This window comes from Harpia harpyja, chromosome 17 (assembly GCF_026419915.1).
Source record: "Harpia harpyja isolate bHarHar1 chromosome 17, bHarHar1 primary haplotype, whole genome shotgun sequence".
Taxonomy (NCBI): Eukaryota; Metazoa; Chordata; class Aves; order Accipitriformes; family Accipitridae; genus Harpia; species Harpia harpyja.
The window spans coordinates 21724862-21752582 of NC_068956.1; the positions used below are offsets into that span (position 1 = coordinate 21724862).

General features: G+C 37.1%; 1 protein-coding gene across 13 annotated transcripts in view; it reads left to right on the plus strand.

The window, feature by feature from the left end:
• ZMYM2 (zinc finger MYM-type containing 2) overlaps positions 1 to 27721 on the plus strand; it is a 95918-nt gene that overhangs the window by 9303 nt on the left and 58894 nt on the right. For 5 of the 13 annotated variants that reach the window (XM_052812144.1, XM_052812141.1, XM_052812152.1 and 2 more), the window contains exons 3-7: positions 11328 to 11451; positions 12717 to 13576; positions 21895 to 22180; positions 25751 to 25916; positions 26763 to 26975. In XM_052812144.1, the coding sequence (XP_052668104.1) occupies positions 12727 to 13576; positions 21895 to 22180; positions 25751 to 25916; positions 26763 to 26975 (1515 nt within the window). In that variant the 5' untranslated portion in view covers positions 11328 to 11451; positions 12717 to 12726. Of the gene's footprint in view, positions 1 to 11327; positions 11452 to 12716; positions 13577 to 18008; positions 21235 to 21894; positions 22181 to 25750; positions 25917 to 26762; positions 26976 to 27721 lie in introns of those variants that run through there. The other 8 variants (XM_052812146.1, XM_052812143.1, XM_052812150.1 and 5 more) reach the window with 6 other exon arrangements.

Below are 27721 nucleotides of genomic sequence, written 5' to 3' on the forward strand. Positions count from 1 at the left end.
TGTCAAAAGACAAAATATTGGCTTAGAACAAATGCTATATAGTGTATTTTTCATGGGGTTGAATTCTAATAAGCATATATGCTTGGTTGCATGACTGTTTAATCCAGCCTAATTTAGGGTTGTCGTTGTCCTCTCTTTGTACCAACACTGGCCTTTTCTGTTTCTTTTTTTGGGGGGAGTCAGTTTAGCTCCATGAATCATCACAATGAGATTTGGGGCAGGGGGAGCTGTGTAGGTGTTGGGTTTTTGTATTTCAGCTTTCTACCATGTTAGCTCCCATGGTGGACTGGCTAGGACTCGTAAACAGCTAGGGAGAAAGAGTTGCGCTGGAGAACGTGGGAGAGAGGAGTAGGAATTCAAAACCACAGTAGTCCTGTGCTGAACTGGATGTGGTTTATTGTTGTGGAACTGCAGCCTTAGCACATACAATATGCATCTAGTTGTTCAAAAATAAAGCTACCTTTTAGTTTTTAAAACTAGTTTGATAAACTGGAGTCTTGATTGCAAAATCTAACTTGCAGCCAGCCAGCAAGCGCAGCTGTGAAAACCTGTCATACTTGCCTTGCTTACTGTATCCATTCTTGCCTTGGATCCCATTTCCCGTCAACCTTACTTCAGCATAGAACTTGAACTCTTTTGCAGTTGCTTTTTCTTTTCTTCCCATTCCTTTTTTTTAATCTCATTTTGTTTATGATGATAAGATTTTCTTTCCTTTGCTATATTGTAGCTTCACTGGCTGTTTACTTGGTCATAGTCTATGTGGGTTTCCCTCCTATGTGTAGCATAGTATTCACGTACTACTCTCTTAAATGCGGTTTTCCCTGTTCTGAATTACTGGATGTATTGAATGCTAATCACTGCAGGTAAATTGTGTCGAAGAAGCTTGTCCATACTGGGCCAAAAATACTTAGGTTTTTAGCCAATACTTGGGTATTTCTCAGGGATGACAAGTCTGGTTGAGACTACTGGCTGATGTTAGTTGTTAAAGACAAGGAAAATGGTCTTATCTACACAATTCTTGTTCATTTACGAACTATGGCATGACAGTTTTTCTTCTTTCTAAGCACATGCAAAGTAAAAAGGAAGGATTTTAAAAGCATTAGTAAAAAAGATTTGTGCAGTCAAGCACTGAGAAACTGGGTGTGCCGTTAGGCATGGTGGTTACCAGTTAGCCATGCAGTTACTTGTTTCATGGGCTGTATGTATACGAAAGTAGACTGCATGCTAGTTTAAAATAAAAAATTAAAAAAAAAAAAACCAACATCCAAACAAGAGGAAGCACTAATGAAGAATAGCATTAAAAGTCCTTGTTGACAATTAGTAAAGCATCTTCATTTCTAAAATGTGTGGGAATAATACAGGCTGGGCACTGATAGGATAGGAAGCAGCTTCAGGTAGTCCTGGTGGACAGCAAGTTGAACATGAATAATGCACCCTTGCAAGGACGAATGCAAACAGCTTACTGGGCTGAATTAAGGAAGACTGTAGCCAGCAGTTTGAGGGAAGTAATTGTTCCCCACTGTTTGATACTTGGAAGACCACATCTACAGTGTTTAGTCCAGTTTTGGGTCGACCCTGTTATAATAAAGATACTGATATGCTGGAGTGAGCCCAGTGGAGGGCCACCAGCTTAGAGGTCTGGAGCACATAACAAAGAAGGAAAAGCCAAGAGGGATGGGTGTGTTCAGACTAAAGAGAAGGCTGGAGGGACATGTTACTGCTGTCTTCAACTAATTAATGGGAAAGTATAAAGAAGATGAAGCCAGGCTCTTCTCAGAGATGCACATTGATAGGATGGCAGATAACAGCCATAAGTTGCAACAAGGGAAATTCTGAATAGTAAAGATAATCAAACACTGGAAGAGGGTGTCCGGAGAGGCTGGGAAATCTATATCCTTATAGATATTCAGCACTCTGTTGGATAGGACCCTAACAACCTGACTTAACTTCAAAGATAGATCTCATTTCTAATTTGTCACTGCTCTGAGCTGGAGTAGATTTGATAAGGTGATATCCAGAGGTCTCTTCCAACATCAGCTGTTCTATTAAACTTGCAGCATTTAAGCTAAGTCTGATATCATTTAGTGACCAAGAAGGTGCTCTCCATTGATATGCAGTGCTTTACTGTAAGTTAATTTGAACACTTTTTTCCCCCAATAACACAAAAATAAGAATTTGTGCTGTTTGGGTAAAATTATTAATGAAATGTGAATGCATGAAATTGTTTAAAAACTGCTTCTTAAAATTACCTTAAATGTACTGACTTAAAAAGTGTATTTTACAGGGAAGGTTAACTTCTTAACAGAATTGGTATTACTGTAGTTAATAAATTGGTCTGTTTCTAAACATGTAGTTCTACAGGATGCATTAGATCTAGTAGGTCCCATCCTCTTGCACTTGAAATTTCTCTTCTTGTTTTCTGCCTCTGGTTGTTTTTTCAGATTTGACTGGTTTATACATGATTGGCTGTACTGCCAATTTCTTGTAACTTTACAAATTTGAAAGATTGCGTGCTACTTGTGTATATTAGGTGCTTACAGATTAGTATAGTCACTGTGATCATGACACAGTTCTATTAAAAGTATAGCCAATGCAACTATACCTCTTATGAAAGACAGAGAAATAGAATATTTGCTTGGTTACAGAGCCTTTTCTCGTTAGTATCTATACTAAGTTTGTAGCATTTGCTGTAATACATCTGTAAACAGTGCTTCCAACCATGTTGCCTAGAACCTGTGATAATTAAAAGCAGTTTTAAAGGGTTTATACACTGTGTGTATTACTATCTCAATTTAATTTCTTGAATGCTAGCAAAAGCTAGGGACTTCATAGATTTGAATTCTCAATTAATCTTCATTGGTCCCTGTGGAGCAAGAGTAAGGCATGTTTTTGAAACGTGCTGTGACCCACTGACATTTATCAGTGGCCTGTATTCCGTTGCCCAGTCCACACTCCTAAATAATTTTACTACTCTCAGATCTGTTTCTGATCTAGCCATTCGGTATGTTTTTTTAAAGTTAAGATACATCAAATGACAATTTGGCTTCTTTGCATACTGTATTCAGGCCACTTTCTACTTTCTTTTTATTCTTCAGTATTTTACTTCCCCTTTTCCGATTTTCATATCTTTAGCATATCGTTTCTCTACTGTTACTGTTCTGCTCCTTTTCCACTTAGGTCATCTTTCAAGTCTGTTGCTGTGGTCTAGTGTTACCTACTTTCCTGGAAATAGATAGGCATTTGGATATAAGTAATAGATAGCATTTAGATATAACTTATTCTGTGGGTCCTTTGGTTCTTTGTCTTGTTTCACCTTTCTATTCCATTTATAATAAAGGATATCCTTAAGCAGCACGTAGCTGCTTGAGTAGTAGAGAAGTAAAATTTACTGTCTACCACATTACACATAATGGCTTTTAAGGCTAGAAGTGGTGCTGTGTTCTTGCTGATCAGCACCCTTTCATGATTAAACAGCCATGAAATACGCTGAAAGTGTGTGTATAAGGGGGAGATACATGTCAGTATGGCTGCCCTAAAACTTATACATAGTTAGTCAACATCATGATTTTGATTTGCCATGAGTTGCTATGCCAAGTGCTGCTTATACCCCTATGAGTAATCTTGAAAATTATAGGTGCTTGGTGTAGATACACTTGCATTCAAGATTGACCCTGAATAGAATCAAGTTTGAGATTGACCCTGAATTTTGATTCTGTTCATGCATACAGGGGAGCAGTTCTTAGCACTGTTTGAGTAGGAAGACCCAAGGAAGAGGCTGTATTAAGTAAAGGTATTCAAATGTTCCTGGAAACATCAGTTGGAAACCAGATGTCAGCATTCACATGTAACACTGGTGGCTGCAGTGCAGTTGAGATGCTCAGGAGATATCGGAGTTTGCATGTTTTCAGTAAGCTTTAGTTTGTGTGTAAATAGTTTCTTTCTTGAATAAAACAAAAACTTTATGACTCAACTGCTTCAAAATATTTCTTTTACTATGTAGATCTTGCCTTTTTACTCTTCTTAGTTGCTGTCTCTGCTGGTTTACAGGTCTTTGTGTGCATATGCTTTTCTCTTAAATTTCCTGAAATCTGACACACACACATTTTGGGTGTTATGTAATGACTTTTAGTAAGCTAATTTCTTCAATCCATACAACTCCTTTGAAAATCTGGGGAAAGAATGAAATTTGAAGCAGCTCCAAATGTCTTGGAAAATAAATTCTGGAGTAGTGTCTCTAGGCTGAAGTAATGAGATCTCAGGCTTTTGTAATGATGGTACTCAGACAATGGATAGATGAGATTTGTGGACCTAAACTTAGTATCCTGTTCCTGAAAGCTCCTACATGTGTTCTGAAAAAAACAGCAATATAAATACATTCATGGGTTAGTGTTAAAAGTTATTCAGACTCTTGGTTAATATTTCTAATGAACTTTTATAATATTTTAAGAAAGACCCTTGTTTTACTTTAGTGTAGTGAATACACGCACTTGAGTTCAGCATGGAGTATGCAAGTATTTATGTTGAACTCAGTAGCATGATTTGTATGTGAAGCTAGTAGACTGATGAAATAATTGTGTCACTGTGGCCTTAATGTAGTATGTTAGGTTTGCTTAAAGTTTTAGATACCATACTGATCGTGATCAGCGACTATACATGTGTTTTAATATTCAGTCTGTTGCTGCTTGTGTCATTGTCAGTTAGCATGTGCACTTTGGATTGTTTTACACAGTATTTGCTGTCAGGGTAGTGCAGTTCAGTCTGTGGCTATCAGATTGTTGCTAGTATCCTGTCTGCTAAAATGATCTCTACACTGAAGTTCAGATCTGTGACACCAACCTTGTTATGTTCAAGCACAGCCGTTAGTGTTTTTGCACAGAGATTTGTTTTGGGGAACTGATATTGCTGGAAAGTACTCCAGCAGGGAAGTCAGCTGGATCAACTTTTGTCTGGTTATGTGTGTGGCTACAGAAGCAGCTGTGCCACATGATAGCATAACAAAATGAGTCTGTGGACCTGATAACTAGGTGGACCTTCAGAAGTGTTAAAACTTTTGTTAAAGTCAGAGATGTAGAAGTTGACAGTAAATCAGAGCCACTGCATATGAGGCATATCTGAGCATGAAATGCTAGGTTTGATGACTAGAAATCCCTCAGGAAGGATATAAGGAGGAAAAAAACCCCAAACAAAAAAAACCAAACAACCCACCAAACAAAAAATGCTGAATATTTGTAGTAAGAACATTTAATAAAAATGGCTTTATTGTGTGGTTCCTGTGGTAGGAGTTTTATATCTGATGACCCAGAAGGGCCCTACAACTCCTTTTTTTTCTAACATGGAGTTCTCACATAGGTAGGTGTCTGTCCATACATTATTCATTACCCAAATTGAGACTGGACTGCAGTAGCAGCATTCAGATTTAGCTTAAAGCTGGCTTAAATTGCAGCCCTTTAAAAATGTTGGGTTACTTCTGCTTTTCTAGCACTTGTTAGTTGTTATGAGTGAGTATAGTTGGGCTATTAGACTGCCTCAGTTGCAGTGTAAAAGAGCTACTTAAAGGTGATTTTGAGTGGTTTACTTTTGCTTTTGGGGTGAACTGTGGCATACATTCAGTCAGCCACTGGGATTCAGTTGATGGTTCATACCCCAAGAAAGCCATGGTATGTGGGTTGCATCTGGTTGTGTAGGGAATTAACATTCCTGAGTTGTAGCAAGACATTACAGCATACTGTTAAGCTAGAGAGCTTCTTGCTAGCTGCATACAGTCTTTACAATAGATTGAGTTTTTGATCATCAGACTTACGAATAGTCAAGTGATAAAAAGTGACTTTCTGTAATAAGGAAGGATAAGAACTCCTGGAAGTAACTGAATGAAGGAATTAAATGTTGTTATGGTCAAAGAAATGTCAGGGTCAGGACTTAATTGTTAGAATCGTATAGCCTCACAGAACATCGAGATGCATTCAGATGAGTCTCTTACCTGATTATTTTGCCTAAACGTTGACACCCATCGTCCAACTGAAGTCAGCCTGACAGCCATAGGCCAAAATTCAGATTTTGGGTAAGTGGGTAAAGCTTCCATGAGGCTAGTGACATTTCTTCTGCATGTAAGAATATTATTATTATTCCTCTACTAGGTTAGATTAATTGCTCTACTAGGTTAGTAGACAATTCAGTGACCTGTTTGCAACAGTGATGTCTAGGAATAGAAACTTGGCAGTTAATAGCATGATTTTTCTGCAGGTGTATTCTGTTCTTCAGCAGCTGGCTGGCTAAGAACTTTTGTAGAGTTGCCTTTGGACCACTATGTTTAACAATCATCAGTGCATTTATTTTCATTTTTGCCCAATCCCTATTTGAACTGGTTGCATTTCTGGTCTCTGTAGCCTTCTGCAGCAGAGACTCTCACAAGTAAGAAGAAAAGAAAATGTTTCTCTGCGCAATAGATTATTAAATACAATTATTTCACTGGGCGCCTTTTTGTGTGTTGGAAGACACTGAGCATAGCTCTCATCTTCTGTGTATTTTTTTCCTTGCAGATTTATCATCTTCCTTGAGTTGTCTTTCTTTTCCGAGAAGACTTTTCCTTTACTATAAATCATTTATGTAACTCATCTGTTTTTCCCTTTCTCTGAAAGGGGGTGACCTGAACATCTTGTGATAAAAAACATAGTTTACCAGCATCTTGCTTATGTAGTGACAAATGTGTTCTGTATTGTTCTTGATTCTTCTTTTATATTGGTTTTCCTCTTTGGTTGTTGATGATTGAGTAGCTTTGATTTGAAAGAGTGAAAGAGTTGCAACTTGGATCTTAAACTTCTACTTTAGAGGAACTGCTAGGTATGTAGTTACTCTTTTCTCCCTGTTCATTACCTTGCATTTATGACTAGTGATTTTGCCTACCATACTGTCTGAGCATTCAGTACGGTAATATCCTTCTGTAGTTCTTTACAACTGGTTTCTGTTTTCAGCTGCTGTGAATAATTTTGTATAATTAGGAAACTGTCACTTAGGTAGTCACTGTCCCTTATGGTTGATTTATGTATGTTGACCTATATAATTTTATTTTGGAACCCCTCTGGTAACTTCTCTTTATTGTGATAACAGCAAACAACACATGATATTTTTCTCTTTACATAATTACAAATCCCCCAGAGAACCCTTTCTCAAATCTTTATTATAGATAATTTCCACTGCAGTCTTTAGTGAGGAATGTGCTTGAATGCCTTTTGGAAGTCTTAAGTGCTGTATACCAGTTTAATCGGGGTTGGTCAACAAGTCTGTGAACTTTTCAAAAGATCTCTCCAGTAGTCCTTTGAGGCATTACCTTTTCTTTGTAAAATCCATGGTAATTCTTTCCCCATATATAATTTTTTCTTTTGTATATTCAGCTGTAGTTTCTATCAGTCTGTTTAGTGATGGAGATAGAACTGTAGTCTGTTATTACTTGGGTAATTGTTAGCACCTTCTGCTTAAGTAATCGGTTACAGATACTGAACTATAAAATTGCTGACTGTCTTTAGAAATCTTAAGTGAATGCCATGTGGCCCTAGTGATTTGTTCTAAAATCCTCTTCTGTTAGCACTTTGATAGGACATTTTTCCTCTGACTTGACCCCTAGAAAGAGAGCTTAGATGTGTTCTTCCCTGATCTTTTCCTTACTGAACATCAAGGCAAAGAGTTTATTATGTGTTTTCTGCTGTGGTTCAGGCTTCTTGGATACTCTTTTTCTTTAAGAAAATTTTACTGTTTGTAAAATTGGCAAGAATTGGCATTTTAGACAAACCTTGGCTCTGATGTAGCTCAGTAGCCTGTCTTGAGCCGTGCCTAGCAAAAGGTAGAGAATAGGGCAAATGTACATGAAACTTCCCCCTAGTACAATTACAGAATCTTTGTAGGTCAGAGACTTCCTGATAGTACTCTTTATGGCTTTGGGGGGTCTTTTTAGATTGTTTGTATACTTAATATGGTGAAGTTTTTAAACGGCCTTCATGCTCTCAAGAAGCTTTTTGTTCTAGTTGCTCCATTTAGTTTCCTTTTAACTGCGTTCCTTGCACTTATGTTGTTCTCCTTTTTGAAGTCAAATGCTGAAGTAATGAATTATTATTATTATTTCCCTGGGAATTTAAATGTGCTTTTCTGGACTGCTGTCTGGATAATTACATCTTGAACTATGTTGCGTGGCTCAATTAGATCAGGAGTTGTTTTTCCTTCTGTTAGTCTTCCAGCTGGTTGCAGTTGGCTGTGTTGTAAGAATTTTTCTCCATCATTCAGTGGTGTTTTTCTGGGGGGTGGGGGACTGTCCTCTTCCCCTAGTCTGCACAACAGTAGTTGAAGTCTTCCGTTATTACTTTGCAGTCTCTCTTGTTCCCCTTATCTCACACGTGCTGTCACCGTTGAATGGAAGTGATTGATAGTATACCATTAATATGCTATTTCTTCTAGTTTGGATATGGAATTTAAATGCAGCACAGTACCTTTTGAGGTAAATAATTTAGTTAGGATACTGTATTTTCCTAGCAGAAAGTAGTATTCCTTCACTGGGACAAATCGATCCCTCTCTTCTTGTTCCTATATTTGTACCTTAGTATAATACTGTCTCCTGGATTTTGTCTGTCTCTTCACTTTTGAAGATGTCTCAGTTATGTAGTCTCTCAAAAGCAGTCTTTCAAGTTTTCCTTTTTTATTTTTAGGCTTCTAGCCTTTATATGGAAGTACTTGCACATGCTGGTCCTACTTTGGATGTCTGTTTCAAGTGCCCTGTGTTGGTGGAACTGTAGTTTTGGCTGGATTTCAGTGACTCCTTTTGATTTTTGTGACTTTGCTCCAAGTATACATAACCATGACTGTGCTCTTCTGTCACCTTCATTGCAGGTGTTATTAATGGCACTTAGTAAAGGCTCTTAAATTCCAATTTCTGCTTTTGTTAGTGGAGTTGATTTTTTTTTTTTTTTTTGGTAGACACACACCCCACCTCAAATTTCTGCAATTCATAATAAATTTAAAGCTATTTTATCATTCAACAATGGAGTTAAGACTTGGCCTATGGAGTGTTACCTAGCTGGCTATCTTAAAAGCTGTAGTATTTGTCATCCTTCCAGAGAAGTGTCTGTATTTTGCCTTTTATTTCTTCCAGCAATTAAGCCTTGAATGTACCTATGGGATTGTAATTTATTTCAGTGTGAAGACTTTTATAGATGAGTGACGTAGCCTAATTTAAAAGGGGGACACACAAAGCCTGGTTCAGGAAGGGCTGTTGTATATTGGTATTGCCTCTGTTTCCATCCAGCTGTAACTTTCGTGTAATTTTCAAAGTCTCAGCAATTCATCCAGTGATCAGTCTAATCAATCTTACAGGTTTCTAGCAATTGTATTTCTATTGTTGAGCATCTTTCGCTGTTACCACTTGAGGTATGAGGTTTTTCCTAGTTTCCCATTCTAAACCTTTTCACTCTGTAGATCATTCCTTTTTTGGTAGTTTTTCATTTAGAAATACTGACTGTGACATTGCCTATGTAGTTTTTGTGTTTCTCCTTGGTACTAGCATTTTTAGAAAATAAACTACCTCATTTTGCAAATTTTTGGAAAAAAATTCCAATTTGGGGGTAGTTTTGTTGCTGTGTCTTGCAGAGGCAGGAGCTGGTATTTGTGAGGAAACATATGCAGATTTTACTTGTGACTATGCACTAACAGTTAAGCACATAAACTTTTCTTATTTTTATGTTATACCTAATAATACAGGTCATTAAAACCTTTTTAAGAGCCTTTGTGGAAAAAAACGTATCTTTTTGCCTAATTATATTTGTTTTGGGTCTTGCCTTTGCTACATATTATGTGCATGTACTGTAATACAGCCCCAGTCTGTCTTTCTACTAAGGATCTGTAAAAATAGGAATAGCAAAGGTTCAAGTCAGGCCTGAAGTATAGTCTTGGCATAGTCTCATTTCTTCTTTGCTCCCATCTGTTCAGGTATATTTAAAACTTTATTAAAAGCTTTATGTGCTTGTGATGCTTTTGTCCTTGTGAAGAAAGAAAATAAATGGAATAAACCTGGGAAATTTTAAGAATCAGTGAACTGAATTAATTCTTTTCAGCAAAAGCTGAGATGTAGGGAAATCTAACTCTGAATTATTCAGCCCTAGAGGGAAAAATAAGGTAGGTAAAAGAGAATATTGGATTAAATTAATCTTCAGTGTAACTGACTGATTTCCAGGGAGGTACAAGCCAACTGCATTGATAATAATTTTTTTTTTTTTGGTAAGAAAACCACTTTTATTCTAATTGAATGTTACCTTTATTGCAGTTCAAATGCTATTACATAATAGCATTTGGCTGTAAGGCTAACATATGAAGGAATTAAAAGGTGGTCGCCTCACTTCTAGGATTAATCTGGTTCACAGCTTTGCTGTTTGGTCGTCATCCCCCCCTTCCCTGCTCCCGCTCAGTTAATGGACAAGAGGGTTTCAATAATGTTGTAAACGCTTAGAAGAATATTTGAGCTTTATTCCTCTGGGCCTCTTTCCTGTCCAGGGATTTTAAGGCTGTCCTCAAATAGTAGATAACTACACAAGTTGATACTCTCTATTTTAAAAATGCTGCCAAGTCTGGGAAATCTAATGACTGTTAATAAAACCTGAAGAATAAATATAGGCTTGAACTTTGAACATTTTCAGTCTCTTGTGAGCGATCACATGTGTTGATATAAGCTATGGATGCCTGAACCTGTGCTAAGTATCACTGCAGTGCATATATACAATTTGAAGATTATTAGCAATGTAAGGTTTATATTGTATTGTAAGCCTGATTTATAATGTATGTTCTGTAATTCTCCTTTTGCTCTACCTTAATTTTAGCATAGTATATTCTGCTACAAGCATCAAGGAGGTTGACATGATACAAAGCAAAGCAATGTAACTGTGAAGGTTTTTTTTCTCAATAGCTCAGTTTGTGAACCATTTATTTCCGTAATATTCTATTACAGATAGACTTAATTCTAGTGTTCAATTACTTAATTGCAGTTATGTCTGTCTGTCTCATACCAAACATTGTATTTTTTCCATCTATCTGTAAAGCATCAAACAAAGGATTCTGGAAATGTGATGTGACAGAGTGGAAAATCTCAAATAAACAGTACTGTTGCTGCTTTACTCATGGCAATGTTTGTGCAGACTGACATTCTCTAACATTGTAGGATGATAGTGCTGAAAGTCAGGTTTGAACTTAAACTGTAAATTTAGAAGAAAGTAAGTTTAATGAACGTAATTGGTAGAAGAGGTTTGAGATGAAGAAACTGTTTTGGATAGCTAATGTTTGTTTGAACCCTGTTTCAGAACACACTGCTTTTTTGGAGAGCAGCAAGTTGATACAGGAAGAGCAGGTTCCCCACAGGAAAGAAAATAAAAGCTGTTGGAGCAACTTATTAAGGTAAACAGATTGCAGTGGATTTCTGGATGGGTAAGTATTGATGAGCAGGATATTTCTACTTCCTCTATTTACCTTCCTTTACAAAGGATTTATAAAAAAGCACAGAAAGCTACTTCTAGCCTTTCACAGAAGCTCAGTGATGTCACACATTAGTGTATACTCCAAGACATACCCAAATTGTCATGTAATTATATCTGTATTTTTCTCGTTGCATATATCAAGATCAATTCAACTTACTGATTTTTAGTACAGCTGTTTTTTAGAGAGATCTTAAGTCCTTTAGCACCGATGATATACTGGTTTGGAATTACAGGTACAGAAATTGTATATCCAGGTTGCCTTTTATAATTTTTTTAAATTCATGGTAGAGTTGACAATTATAAACAACAGATTCCCCAAACTGAACAATTGCTAAAAACAAACAGAAACCCCCAGGCAAAGTAGCTGTTGGGAAGGAGCCTGAAGAAGCATTGCTTGCTGTTAAAAAGAAAAGAGTTGAAGTTGTTGAAAGCTACAGTGGAACAAGAGGTAGTAAGTCTGGACCTTAAATGAGCTGCCTCTGGTAGTGGCTAGAAATGAGAGGTTGCTGTGTGCCTTCTGCTGCTCAATAATGTATCCGTTCTCATCATCTGCACCAGTTCCCTATCTCTTTTGCTTACTTCCATATTCCAGTTATATTGGGCCCACCTAAGGAGCTTTGGCAGTGTGGCGTTGGGGGAAAAAATCAGTCAAATTTCAAAGTTGTTAATATGCAAAGTGATGTTGCTTTTTTTTTTTTTGGTATGCACTTGGGTATGCATTTCAGTCTTATTGTATAAATGTATTGATATTGAAACTAATATTTCTAGTAGGAATGAAATTTAATAGGAATTCAAATTTTCTTTCTGCATGTCTAACTTTTGATCTTGCTTTGCAGTCTAGCAAAAGCAGTGTTACAGGATCATTGTCTGCATATGTGGGTGGGAAAGGGACTGAGAAATCAGGATCATGTGATAAATACCATCAAAAATTCTATTTCCTATGTGTGTATTGCTGAACATAATGATGTGTAGCTTCTGTGTGGGAAATGGTGATGGCAGGTTTTTTTGCTAGTGCAGGATTAGAAAGTAAATGAATGTTAAGGCATTCAAAGAAGAGCATAGAGAAACTTCTTTTTTTCTTTACGTGATCTCAGGAAGAAAACAAAAGCTGGAACTATTAATTCTGTAGTTATTTTTAAGAAATGTTGTCGGAAAGTTTTATCTTGCTCTGAATTTGGGTGTGGTTTTTCTTGCTTTGTGTTTTTCTTCAAACAGCAGATCTGGAATGGACACGAGTCCTCTGGGAGGATTAGAACTGTCTGAACATACTCCTGGTCTACTAGGGAATACCACCATGGCAGCAGGTCTTGCAAATGTAGGAAATACATTTGGAGGTCCACCAAGTTCTTTAGTTTCTAGACCTAATAAATTCCAAAACTCACCTATAGAAGATGACGATGATGTAGTTTTTATTGAACCTATACAACCTCCACAAAATTCTGCGTCACTGATAGCAGATCAGAGGAACATTGCATTTACGTCATCAAAAAATGAAGAACTTCAAGGGAATGACTGCAAAATGCTTCCTCCTCCAAAAGACTTAAATTCTCAAAAGGGGAGTGTAAGTGAAACTATTATTATTGATGATGAAGAAGACATTGAAACAAATCAAGGACAAGAGAAGAATGCTTCCAGTTTTAATGAACGAAGACTTCCAGAGTGTAAAAATAGAGCCAACGATATGGAATTCTCAGCTTCCAGTTTTTCAAGAAGTAAGGTAAATTCAGGAATAGGTAATAGTGGTATAACCACAGAACCAGACTCTGAAATTCAGATTGCTAATGTTACTACATTAGAAACAGGTGCTATGAGCTCTGTGAGTGATGGTCATTTAGAAAATGCTGAAAGGCGTGACATGAACTTAATGATTACACATGTAACATCATTGCAGAATGCCAACTTGGGAGATGTATCTAACGGACTGCAGTCAAGTAATTTTGGTGTTAATATGCAAACATACACCCCATCTTTGACTTCACAGACCAAGACTGGTGTAGGACCTTTCAATCCTGGTAGAATGAACGTGGCTGGAGATGTATTTCAAAATGGAGAATCTGTGACTCATCATAATCCTGGTAAGCTGCAATTCTGAACATTTCCTTAAAAGCTGAAAATAAATAATAGAGTGTTTGATGAAAATATTTTTGGCAGTGGCACTGCTTAGTTTTTTAGCTTAATTCCTATGGAAGATCTTGGTTCCCTTCATTCCCATCACAACCTTATCTGTGACTTGGGCATAAAATATGCTTGGTGACATAGTGTGTTAGGTAGGTAAACTATCCCAGTTTAGCAATTAGTGATACCTTCAGATGTTTTGAGACACAAGTAAAGCTTTCTTTGACTGAACCCCTTTAATTGACACAAATAAAGGTTATTGTATCTATGTAACTTCTGTACCTTTTTGTGGAGTTCTATGACTAGTATAACGCATCAAAGTTATTTAAGTATTATTTTACTGATCTGTCGTCTTGCCATCTGAATACAATTTCATATGCAAAAAACCTGAATTTGAAAGTCTGATCATAAGTTGTAAGTAGCTAGCGGTCATAATTCATTGCATACTGAGCAATTCTCAGTATTTACAGTGCTTAACAAAATGGGGCCCAAGTTACTTGTGGACTCATATATTCCTGCAGTAAGTTATGCACACTTTATAATTGCTATTTAGTCACCTGTGATAATATGTATTTATAGCATATAATATTAATTAGCTTGAATTGGCTGGTTTTGCTCTATACCTCTGTGTAAATAGCAGTATATTGTCTCCTGATTTGGCAAATAAACAGGTATCACTAAAAGCCAGATGGAGCAGCCATGAATGGTCTTCTGGAATTGCTATTCTACAGAATTTAAGCTTTCACATAAGCAATTTAAAACCTTCCAAGTTCCAACATATACTGGTACTCTTGCTGCCCTGATAGGCTAGAAGCGGGGGGAAAAGCCAAATTTTGCTACAGGTTTAACTTCAGACTAGTTAGGGTCATTTTAAAAGGAAAATTTAAACTAGTTACAATCTAGGTGCAGTAGACCCTTGTTAATGCACGATTTCCTAACTTGCTCATATGCTGATTAAAACACATGGATTTTTTTTAACCTGTTTTTCAATGAATATTTAAATAGCACAGTTCTTTAATTTGTTCATATATTACCAAATGTATTTTTGCTCAAGTATTGATACCTTTCGTATTGTATTATGGAAATGGCAGTATGAAGCGAAGGTTTTTTTAAGTTGGATGTTAGGTTGTGGTGTTTGTGTTAATCTTGAACTGATTTCAAAATTTGACTTCTGAAGTTGAAAGCTGGGAAGTTTTCATAGTCAGGATGTCCACTGTATAATTTAGAAATTCAGTTCCTAATCTTGTAAAACCAACGTTCCCACTAGTTGATCCCTTAGACGTGGGGTATGATTATTGTGTTATCACAGATGGTCAAGTAGTTGTGGATGAGAACTTAAAGCATTTGTTACCTTGAAGTAGTGCCTTTGTTTTTCTTGGGGAAAGCACATCTTAAGAAAATCATGCTGATTTTCTTAAGATGTGCTTTCCCTGAAACTACTGAACTTTTGTTCTTGGTGTGATTAACAGAGACACACCAGAATTTTGCTGGTATGAAGTCTGATAGGCCAGGACTATAGCAATATTGAAATAGGTTGAGTTCAGAGAGACAAAAGTAGTGGCTGGGAGTCCTTTTAAGGACTTGGTGAAAAAGACTCACTCAGAAGGGAGGAAAAAATAAGTTTACAAGCGGATATGAGAGATGTATTTCAAGGTGTACGTATATAGGATTTTGTGGTCTTTGTATGTGAAAAAGCAGTTAGTTCAAAAGGAAGCAGTAAGGGCTGCCACAGGTAAAAGGGAAGGAGAAAAATACCAGAAAATACCAGAAAAGGTTTAGATTTGGAAAAATGACAACATGAGAGGAAGGAACAAGAGGAGGAAAGAGGGAAGACAGCTGTAACGGAAATCGCTTTTACACAAGAAAAAGCCTGAAACATGGTAGGTGCAGATCATTTACAGGTTTTTGTACTTACGAAGATGTGAAGGAAAGGTTTTCAAGATGTCAAGTTTCAAATTTGTTCGTTTTCCCTGGAAGCTGCCTGCTTTTCTTCTAGAAAATCTTGTCAGTGGAAGTTAACCCTGCCTATTAGAAACTTTCATAATGTGACAGGAAGCGTTTGATCTTAAATGTGTTTAATATATTTTACACAACTCCAGTCTAAGATTGCTAAGGATAGATTCATCTTTTCTGGATCAGTGGTGTTACCTTTGTTCTAATTTCCAGATTTCTAAAATATTTCCAATGGATGCGGAGACTCCTGCTTAGTTAATTTAAGCCTACTGATGATAAAAATGCTTTGAGTTACATAATTTGAAAATCATTGATTGAAAAACACTGCTTGTAGTTCAGAAATAGGATGTAAGAAGTTGGATGGCAAACTCTTTTTTCAGATACCGCAACTTTCTTTAAGGATTTGCTAGTTAGCATTTGTTGAATGTCAAAACTTTGTGGAAGGACTTAATACATCAATTTACAGAGCAGTTTTGCAAATCTCAGAACTAGTCTGTTACCTAAAGACATTCTAGCTTGCATCCTGAACAAGACCAATTATTCATGTTTACTTCATATATAGAGGATTTAAAGCCTTGAATATGCAAACATGTATTGTTTCCTGATACTTCTTTGTTTTCCCTAGTGACAAAGGAATTGGGGCATGTGACATCTAGATGTTGTTAGAAAAATAGTAAATCAAAACATGATATGTATTTGTATCGGAAATAGCGTGGACAGCAGGACTAGGGAAGTGATTGTTTCCCTGTACTCGGCACTGGTGAGGCTGCACTTCAAATACTGTCGTTGTGGTTTAACCCCAGCCGGCAACTAAGCACCACACAGCCGCTCGCTCACCTCCCTCACAGTGGGATGGGAGAGAGAATTGGAAGGGTAAAAGTGAGAAAACTTGTGGGCTGAGATAAAGACAGTTTAACAGGTAAAGCAAAAGCTGCATATGCAAGCAAAGCAAAAACAAGGAATTCCTTCACAGCTTCCCATGGGCAGGCAGGTGTTCAGCCATCTCCAGGAAAGCAGGGCTCCATCACACGTAATGGTGACTTGGGAAGACAAATGCCATCACTCCAAAGGTCCCCCCTTCCTTCTTCCCCCACCTTTATACGCTGAGCATGACGTCATATGGTGTGGAATATCCTTTGGGTCAGTTGGGGTCAGCTGTCCCAGCTGTGTCCCCTCCCAACTCCTTGTGCCCCCCAGCCTGCTCGCTGGTGGGGTGGGGTGAGAAGCAGCAAAGGCCTTGGCTCTGTGTGAGCACTGCTCAGCAGGAACGAAAACATCCCTGTGTTATCAACACTGTTTCCAGCACAAATCCAAGACATAGCCCCATACTAGCTACTATGAAGAAAATTAACTCTATCCTAGCCAAAACCAGCACAACTCTGTTCAGTTTTGGGCCCCTCACTACAAGAAAGACATTGAGGTGCTGGAGTGTGGCCAAAGAAGAGCAACGAAGCTGGTGAAGGGTCTAGAGCACAAGTCTTACGAGGAGTGGCTGAGGGAACTGGGGTTGTTTAGCCTGGAGAAAGGGAGGCTCAGGAGAGACCTTACCATTCTCTACTACCTGAAAGGAAGTTGTAGTGAGCTGGGAGTTGGTCTCTTCTCCCATGTAGCAAGTGATGGGACGAGAGGAAATGGCCTCAAGTTGCGCCAGGGGAGGTTTAGATTGGATATTAGGAAAAACTTTTTCACCGAAAGGGTTGTCACGCACTGGAGCAGGCTGCCCAGGGAAGTGGTTGAGTCACCATCCCTGGAGGTATTTAAAAGACCTGTAGACATGGTGCCTGGGGACATGGTTTAGTGGTGGACTTGGCAGTGTGAGGTTAATGGTTGGACTCAATGATCTTAAAGGTCTTTTCCAATCTAAATGACTCTATGATTCTGTATGCAGTTTGGAAGATTTCTTCTGGATCAGTGTTAGTCTACTCCCCTCAGCTAAGTGCCTCCACTGTATGGGAAGTAGTAGGTGCATAACAGAGAAACTTCGGTCCAGCACATTCATTCAGAACCTGATGTCCCCAGTAAGCATTAGAGTACATTTGATAGAATGGTTTTGGTTGGAAGGGACCTTTAAAGATCACCTAGTCCAACCACCCTGCCGTGGGCAGGGACATCTTCCACTGGATCAGGTTGCTCAAAGCTACGTCTAGCCTGACCTTGAATCTTTTCAGGGATGGGGCATCCACAGCTTCTCTGGGCAACCTGTACCAGTGTCTTTGCCACTTTCATCGTAAAAAACTCATTCCTCATGTCCAATCTAAATCTACCTCTTTCAATTTAAAACTCTTGCCCCTTGCCTTGTCACTACAAGTCTTGGTGTAACGTCTCTCTCTGTATTTCTTTTAAGCCCCCTTTATATATTAAAAGGCTGCAATAAGGTCTCCCCGGAGCCTTTTCTTCTCCAAGCTAAACAACCCTAACTCTCTTTGCCTTCCTTCACAGGAGAGGTGTTCCAGCTTTCTGTCATTTTTTGTGGCCCTCCTCTGGACCTGCTCTAACAGGCCTGTATCTGTCTTGTACTGAGGACCCCAGAGCTGGATGCAGTACTGCAGGTGGGGTCTCACCAGCACAGAGTAGAGGGGCAGAATCACCTCCCTCAACCTCCTGGCCACGCTTCTTTTAATGCGGCTGAGGATACAGTTGGCTTCCTGCGCTGCAAGTGCACATTGCTGGCTCATGTCCCATTTTTCATCTACCAGTATCCCTAAGTCCTTCTCCACAGGGCTGCTCTCTATCCATTCATACCCTAGTTTGTATTGATATTGAGGATTGCCCTGACCCAGGTGAAAGACCTTGCAATTGGCCTTGTTGAGCTTCATGAGGTTCACGTGGGCCCATTCCTCAAGCCAATCACAGTCCCTCTGGATGGCATCCCTTCCTTCTAGCTTATCAAGTGCACCATTCAGCTTGGTGGTATCTGTAAACTTAATGAGGGTGCACTTAATCCCACTATGTTGTTGATGAAACTATTATATAGTATCAGTCCCAGTACGGACCCTTGAGGGACACAGCTTGTTACTGGTTTCCACTTGGACATTGAGCCATTAACTGTAATTCTTTAGACGCAACCATCCAGCCAATTCCTTATCCGTCAAATCCATATGTCTCCAATTTAGCAGCAAGAATTTTGTGGGGGACCATATCAAAGGTCTTGGAGAAGTCCAGGCAGATGAACAGAAGTCCATGTAGATGAGTTTCAAGTGCTCTTGGACTGGAACTTAGGTTTTGTTTCTCTGAATAGAATCTAGGTTTTGTGCATTGAAACTGCTCCAAAAACAGAACCAACATGTAGTAAATTGAGGATGCAGTTCAGAATTGCCATAATCTGAACCAGGTCATGAATGCAGATGTAGCTGAATATGTTTCAAGAGCTGCATACCTCTGTAAAATGTTACTACTGTCTTCCTCCCCACCTCTGCCCCAAGTTTGGCTGATACAGTTTTTTCCAGCTTTTTAAAAAAGACATCATTTCATCGAGCCATTCTTGCAAGATGGCTTCACACGTGAATGTATTGGTGCAAATGAGAGTAAGGAATAATTTTATAGCAGTTTAGAGCAGGAATGAGTGAGAAAGAATGGGAACACCCTGAATAGCCATTATAGTAAGAAGAAATTGAACATGAAACTGTAGAGTCTTGTAAACTTGGCCGTTAAAGAATTGCAGATAGGAACCTGAAGGATGAAGATGTAAGGGCAGTGAGGCATGGAAACTCACCAGGAATCAACTAAGGAAGTGTGATACACCACCTCAGTTCAAGTACATGAAAAACAGATTTTACAGATCCTTTGTAGAGGATGTAAAGCGGAGGAGGTAACATGGTTAAAAAATGAGATAGGAAGAAAAGTCACAATATAAAATTAAGGTCTATGAAGGTGTGTTACAGAAGACGTAAAAGCAAAAAAAAAAGGCAAGAAGATTGTTAAATGTTCTTGTGGTATATTTGTGGAAGGAGAAATGCAACAAATGTCAATTAAGGGACGATGTCTGAAGCCTTAAGATACTAAAGAAATACTCAAATAGTCTTAATGAGGTACTAGGAAGTCATGGGTAAAAGTTTAAAACCAAATGAGCCTAGCAAACTCAAGTTTTCATGAGTGGCAGTTGAGCACTACTGGAATTACAAGCACATGTAACTTAATGCACATGCTACATATTTCTGGTAAGAGATACAATGTGCTCCCACTTGAAACCTTTGAGAAAAGAGAAGAACCTCAAAATATTTTGAGGTGTTAAGATGCTACCAGGATATAAATAATCCGAGGCAGTAGACATAATAGTATAGAAAAGTTTAAAGAGGGCGCTCAAGTGAATTTTAACTTTAAGCACTGTGGTGACATATTTTGGTTTGTCAGTATGGACACTCATTCCTTCAAAGGTAAACTTCTTTAATGGTTTAAAGAGGAGTGTGTTCTGTTCTGCTTCCTTTACCTCTTCCCCTCACTTCTTTGTTCCAACTCTTCTGTTTATCCTCAAGCATTACAGTGGGTAAATTTCTGACTTGTCTTACATGTCTGAGAAATAGGACATCCTTGACAGCTAAAAAGTCACACTGGAAAATGATCTTCCACTTGCTAAGGAATGTACGTTGCTTGTTGCTGTAACAAGGTTCTTGGAACTTTATCCCTAAAATTAATTTTAAAACTATGCAGCAGAATATGTTGTTAATAAAACCCTCTTGGGGAAAGAGAAGACTTTAGAAAATAGTATGAGGAAAGGGTGCCTTCTATTTAATGAATGATTATGGACCAAGATAATGTTCCTTAAGAATAAGGTGTGGGCAGCTGCTGATGTCTATAGCTTAAGGTTTTTGTTATGTGAAGTTATAGAATTTAAAATCATCTTTCTTATATTTGTAATAACACTCCAGGAATACACTGAGTTACTGCAGTAAGACCTTGAAGGTTTTAGTATTTTTATTTAGTTACAGTAAATGCTGTGTTTACTCTTTACTTAAAAGTAGTAGTACAAGTACTACCCAGTACAATAATATTTATGCAGGTGTTTACTATTCAGTAAGTAACAGTGAAGTGCTGTTCTAGATGCTGGGAATAAAAAGCTTGAAATGTAAGTCCCAAGTGCTGTGATAGTATGTGTCAGCTATCCCAAATACTATTGAAAATGTGTGTAAATGTTTTTTATAATGGAAAGATGTTCTTATTCAGGTTTTAATTCATGCTTATGTAATGTATCATTCTTGACATTCGTCAGAAGCTCAATGTTCCTTATTATTTATGATAATTATTTAAAATGAAAGCTTAAATTCCAGAGAAGGGCCTAGAAATCAAATTTAATTGGGGGATTTTTTTCCCCAGAACTGTATATTCTGCTCCAAACCAAGATATAGAGCATGTAATTTGACAGAGCATGTGATCTTTCTAGACGTATTTCTGTTGGAGACGGTTTTACTTAAGTTCTTGTTATGTAAGTTACTCTGTAGCATGTTATGCTACAAAAGATTGGGCAAAGATGACTTCGTTCCATAGTAGTCTATTGTCCAAAAATACAGATGGAAGACTAGTGGTCTGGAACATAGGGACATAGATTTGTGTACTGCCAGAACTTAATGAAATATTATTTTCTAGGTTCATTGATTTCTACTGATGAAGACTTGGAACTCTCATGACTTTGCCAGTTTGCACATTAAGTGGTATTCATTGCATTGAAAAGGTTATTGAGAAAAACAGGAACTCTTATAGGAATCAGTGACATAAATGCAGATCCCAGATGTGGAGCCACTGTGCTTTGCTCTAACTGCAGTATAGTTCTCTGGCTGCAAGCTGGACTAGGAAACTAGTATGGGGAGCCCCAGTTCTAGGGTTTATCACTGAGGCTAGACACATGATGCTTGTTACAGCTTTAAAACAAAATAACTAATAAACAAATAACAAAAATCTAAGATTTCATGGTCTTATAAATTTGCAGAGTTTATATCTGAAACCTTAGTTTAGAAATTCCATGTTATCTGTTGGTCTCTTTGTTTGTTTGTTTCCTTAATTGCAGTTGGTAATTGCAGTTTTGTTTGAAGATAAAATTGCCAGTTTGCAAACACAGTGCAAGTGAATTGAAGTCTGAAAAACTTGTCACTAGATGTAGGATAGGACCATCTTGAAATTTGTTCATGTTCTGAAGCTTTGTAACAATGGAGAGCGGTACCATCAAACAGCATTTTACTTTAAACCTGAATTTCTAAAATATCATCTTTCTTCTGTTAATTTTCAGTTCCAAGAGAAAAATGATTTTATTATCCTATATCTGTGAATATTATTCTATATATATATGTACATGTCTGCTCACTTACTTTTATGTATGTTTGTTTTTGTCTTGAAGATTCTTGGATATCCCAATCAGCTTCCTTCCCTAGGAATCAGAAGCAACCAGGTGTGGATTCCTTGTCACCTGTAGCATCACTTCCTAAACAGATTTTCCAGCCTTCTGCCCAGCAGCAGCCTTCTAAACAGGTTAAAGTCACATGTGCAAACTGCAAAAAGCCTTTACAAAAGGGACAGACTGCATATCAGCGAAAAGGATCAGCTCACCTTTTTTGTTCTACTACCTGCCTCTCATCATTCTCACACAAACCCACTCCAAAGAAACTTTGTGTTATGTGCAGAAAGTAAGGGATTTTTAATTTTGTTTCATACTAGTAGCTAAATCCAGTAATACTTGAGATTCTCATGCATGTTTGAGGACTGCTCCATTAATGATACAAAATCTGACTATACAAGTATTTTATATAGTGTCACTTCAATATTGTTTGGAAATGTTGAATTCACTCTGCTATAACAGAAGTCTACCAGCTTTTGAATTTGGAGTATGGCAGGTTGTTTCTATGAAAGCCAATACACTAAAAACTACTGATTTTTTTTTTTTTTTTTAAAGACAAGGTGTCCAAGTTATAATACATCCTGTGACAAGACATATTCTTTAGATATAAAATCCTTTATGAAAAGAAGTGGACCTTGTGTTGTATAGAAAGCATTCATTTTGATAGATGAAGATAGAAAATCAAGAGGCTTTAAAAGAAGGAGAAACTGATACTTGGAAGAAGGTGGAAGAAATTTGGGAGCTCTTCCATTGTTGGCAGTGTGGGGAGAGGAGAAGCCTTAGACATTCCCCATAGTTTGGGGCAACTATGGCAACTTTTGAAGCTGAAGATACCTTAAGTGGGCAGTACAGAGGGAGTGACAAGCATACCTAGAAGTGGCTTATTTTAAATTATTGGTTAGGCTTGACTTGTCATTTTTCATTATTTCCCAAACTTAAAATTGCTGAAGAGAAGTCTTCCATAATTGTACTATTGTAGTGTAAGGTGTACAAAATAGCTGTACTATCTTTCTCTTTCAGTGTACTGATTGCTGAGATACTTGCACTTTTTCATATTTTTTCAGTAAAGCCTCAATCCAGTACACCCTGCAGTGATACTGGTTAAATGATGAATTCTTGCTGAACTAAAGAAGGCTTGCAGTAAAGACTGCCTTCGTTAATGTATGTTTTGGAGAGGGTGGTCTTTGCTCAATCGCAGATTTAAACTAGTGAAAAACATTTACTTCAGTATGTGGCGTGATGGATTAATGGCTTGTATTCAAATGTAAGCTACTGATCTGAGGGGGGGGTGGTTGTTGTTTTTTCTTGAGACTCTGTAAAAATAAACTATAGAAAGTATTGATATCCTGTGTATTCATACCTTGGTACACTGAATACCTAGCAAATTTAACATACTTCAGCTTTTTTTAAATACACGTAAAAGCTCAAATGCTCTCAACCCTGACTTATACAAAGCTAGTTAAAAACACTCTCTACTCTTTCTGTTGGCTTGTACATGTTTATACCCTATTTTGTTGGTTTTTTTTTTTTTACAGTTAATCTGGTGACTACCGTATTCAGCTAGCTGTATTATATATAAAGATGAAGATGATACTAATGTTTTTATTTCTGAGATCTTGAAAATTCATGGCTAAATCTGTGCTCTCTTGCAACTTTGGAGATACTTACCTGTGTATTGTAAGAGGCTACATACAAAACGGCCCTAAATGAAAGGGCTTTATTTTTTAATGATGAGGAAAATACCTTATTTCTAGCTTTTGGGGTTACTTAAAATAAGCTTTGTTTAGTGTATTTGATTTCTAGAGAACCTCTGTGAAGTCACCTTTGACAATTTTTGAGGTGCTGTTGGTCTTCGCTCTTTTACTAGTATGCAGTTGTTACTCAATCACAGTTAAATAGAAGGCAGTATATGTGTGAAATTGTTCCTCTGTAGCATGGCTTCATTGTGAAGCCCAATCTTATCCAGGCTTTTTTTTCTTTATTGCCAGATTTTTTTCTACCTGGTGATAGCAGACCAGGTATTTGCTCTGTACTTGTTTCTGTGGTTTTTTTTTCATACTAAAGCAGACATAATATTGTCAGATTGCAGTTCACTGAAAGGATAAGGGAACTCTAGCAAAATCCAGGAGACCTTGAATCTAGGTTGGATAGATGATAATAGTTGATATGTCATAGGTCAGACTTTCAGAGGTATGCTCAGTTTTATCTTTAAATATGTAGATCACTTTAAGTGGAAGTGAAGCCTACAATAACTTTTGAAAAAAATTGTATAACCCCATCTGAAAAGTCAGAATTCTTAACATATTTTATTGTAAACCACTTTTCTAGCAGTCTCCTGAACCTTTGTAACTACATAAATAGCGTAGGAATTATTATAAGAAGGAAATTATAGGAAATACCTGGCATTCTCCTTAGTGTTTATAGTTTTTATTGACTTGTGTTACTCTTTCTGACTTCATACTTGTCTCCTTTGATACAAGTTAATAGTGTTTATAAGTCCTCATGGAATCTAGTCAGAAACTGTAAGGTCCTCAGGGCAGGAGCTCTGGCTTTTGCAGAATAGAAGCGATAACACTCCCCAACACAAATCCTTACTAGCTTGCCAAAGGGCAAGCCAAAATCTGCTGACTTTCCTTTGATGGAAGAAGGCAGGCATGCAAGTGTTAATATCCAGGGACGGTAGAATTTTATTTTCAAGGGAGTCTGTCTAGGGAAGCATACAGCATTTTTCCAATGTTTTCCACTCATCCTATTTTTAGGGGTCCTAGGTATGAGTGTCTGGGGCATGTCTTTTCCAGCTGGTGATTCATGGTGATATCAATAGAGATCCAGATGTGCCTAGTCAATTTTTTATTTATTCTGCCCAATAGCATTTCTTCTATGTCAGTGATAGGTTTTTTTTCCTCAGAAGGCAAAGGGGGGAGACTTTTATTTCTTCTCCTTACTGCTTCTAATTTATGGTATGTGATAGTTTGGGATTAAGAGTGAAACTACCTTAGAAATTTGGGAGACCTCATTACAAAGGTACACTGACAAGCATGGTGTTAGCGACTTTGCTGAGTTTGCAGTGTGTGCAGCATACAGTTGAAGATCAAGGAAGTCTAGAATTAATTTCAGTGAAAAACAGTGTAAGTCAGTTTGGTTAGAAGAAGGTTTGTTCTATTTCAAATTAATTTTATTGATGGTTGCTTGTCTTGTTTGGCGTTAAATTGGTGCAGTTTCATAGGCAACTGCATGAACTGTTCAGGTGCTTTCAAACTTTGAAGTAATGATGGAATTAACTTTTTTTAATTTTAAATAATAATCTTCTAGGCAAGTTTGTTGTAGAGTTTTAAGCTTTTTGGTTGTGTTTGGTTGTACCTTCTCTCTTCCTCTCGTCCTCTCCTGACATTAATACTGGGAATGGTGGAGTTTTATACAAATAAAAGACCGTTTCTAACCTTTTACTATAAATCTGATTTTTTTGTATAAAACTTAAGTATGGCTTTTGTGCAAAAGGGCTAGTGCAAACTTGCTGTGTTTTTTGTATAAGATTGTTTGCCACAACTGGTACCTAATGGTGCATTAATGTCACTTAGTTCTAGAATAACGTAATAGGAAAAAAATAACCCCAATCCAAACAAAAAAATTAGGTTTTTACACAAGAAAGACATAGTACTTGCAGTACTTACAGTAGTTGTAAAAATATTACTAAAGTCAGTGTTTGACGTGTGACTAACAACTGTACACCCACAAAACAGGTTTGAAATGTAAGTATTAAAAGGAAGAATGAATCTTACGTGTTCTTGTTTAAATATATACATGTATTTATACATGAGCACGCTAGAGTGGGTTTTTGTTTTTTTTTTTTGTCTTTCAGAGATATAACAACAATGAAAGGTACCATTGTTGCTCAAGTTGATTCAAGTGAGTCTTTCCAGGAGTTTTGCAGTACATCATGTTTATCCTTCTATGAAGATAAACAGAATCCCTCAAAAGGAGTTTTGAATAAATCAAGATGCACTATCTGTGGTAAACTAACTGAGGTCTGATTGACTGTTTTTTCTTTTATTTTTCTCAATAATGACAATAACTTCTATTCTGAAATCAGAGGGCTGAAAATAAGGAAATTTAAAATCTGATTCAGTATTTTCATATGCAGTGAGATATTAAGATATGCAGGCTTAATATTCATGAAGAGCAACTGAAGGAAGAAAGAATTCAAAGAGGTTAATATTTGATTTTTGTTTCAGAAACTTGAAGTGCCTTTTGCTGATATTTTGTTGCTACTGTCAACAATTTTATTAGATGTAAAATCTTGTAATTATAACCCAAATTTCTCACATAGAAGAATTGCTGTTGAAAAAACTCAGAATTTACTGTATTGTTTACTTTTTTACTGTAAGGTTTGAAAGATTATGCAAATGTTTTTAGAGATACATAGAATATACGTAATTCTAAATTCTCATGAATGTATTAATTTACTCTTGATGCCATTTCTGGGCCCAGCATAGTCGAGGCTACTACTTTACACAGCATATGTGTCTGGCCAGTCTTTATATGCCATGTTGTTAGCCTGCAAATTGAGTATTTTATAAAATTGCAAAAATTGACCTTCTGCTCTAAAATGCAATTATTACATCCTTCCCTGTGATCTTTGCTTCTAGGCTACAAGAGCAAATGGGTCCAAGGTTTTTTTCTAGAACTTTGGAGACAACAGAAACACCAATTTCATGGTCATTTCAAGCATCTCTGTTCTTAAATAGTGAGCTAGTATAATCTGGTGTTAGTTACTGTACTTAAATGTATGACTACTGGCTTGTCTGGTAGTTTCAGGCAACTTTGTGCTTGTGTGGTGATAGACTACTTCTTTATTTTTTTTTTTTTTTTAGATTCGTCATGAAGTTAGCTTTAAAAATATGACTCATAAGCTGTGCAGTGACCATTGCTTCAATAGATACAGGATGGCAAATGGATTAATAATGAATTGCTGTGAGCATTGTGGGGAGTATTTGCCCAGTAAAGGAGCTGGAAACAATATTCTTACTATTGATGGTCAGCAGAAAAGATTCTGCTGTCAGAACTGCGTTGGTGAATACAAGCAGGTAATTACTTCTTTATCTATAAATTTAAATTAAATAAACATTAATACTCCTTAAATTTATCCTGTTATTCATAACATGGTTTTACTTCTCATTAGAAGTCTTAAGTAACAAAGAATTCTAAAAATGAAATTAATGCCAGTGAGGGAAAACTAGCTGGAAAGGACTACCTATTTGTTATTAATGAAAATATCACTGAAATTAAATTTTCTGTTAATAATTTCTATTTCTTTCTTATGGGTGTATCACAAGTATATTAATAGCAAGCCCGACATACAGGCTTACTGGTCATTAAGTGATGTTCTTTTTTTAGATATAAAAGCTTGCTTATGCAGTCAAAACATTAAAAAATGTGCGGACTATCCAGATTGGACATTGCTGTGAGAATGCTCTAACTGATTACACGTTGGCTGTGTACCTGTACTATGTCTAATCATCTTCACTGTACCGCATAGGATTTAAAAATTTATTGTTACTTTAATCCTTCCATGTGTTAAATCTTGTGCTTTCATTTTCTTTACTTGGTTTGTTTTTTATTTATTCTTAAGACTGTTAAGATAGTAGTAATTGTTGTGGTTAAAAATAATTCCAAATCAAGAAATCTGATGCTGATGTCTTACATATTACAGAGCCAGCTTAGCTCTGAACTGTTGCTAATGCTGGCTGAAAGGTTTAAATGTTAATCACACTATTTATGGTGTAATAGTGTAGCTCTGAAACATTAAATATTTTGGGGGAGGATATGCAAT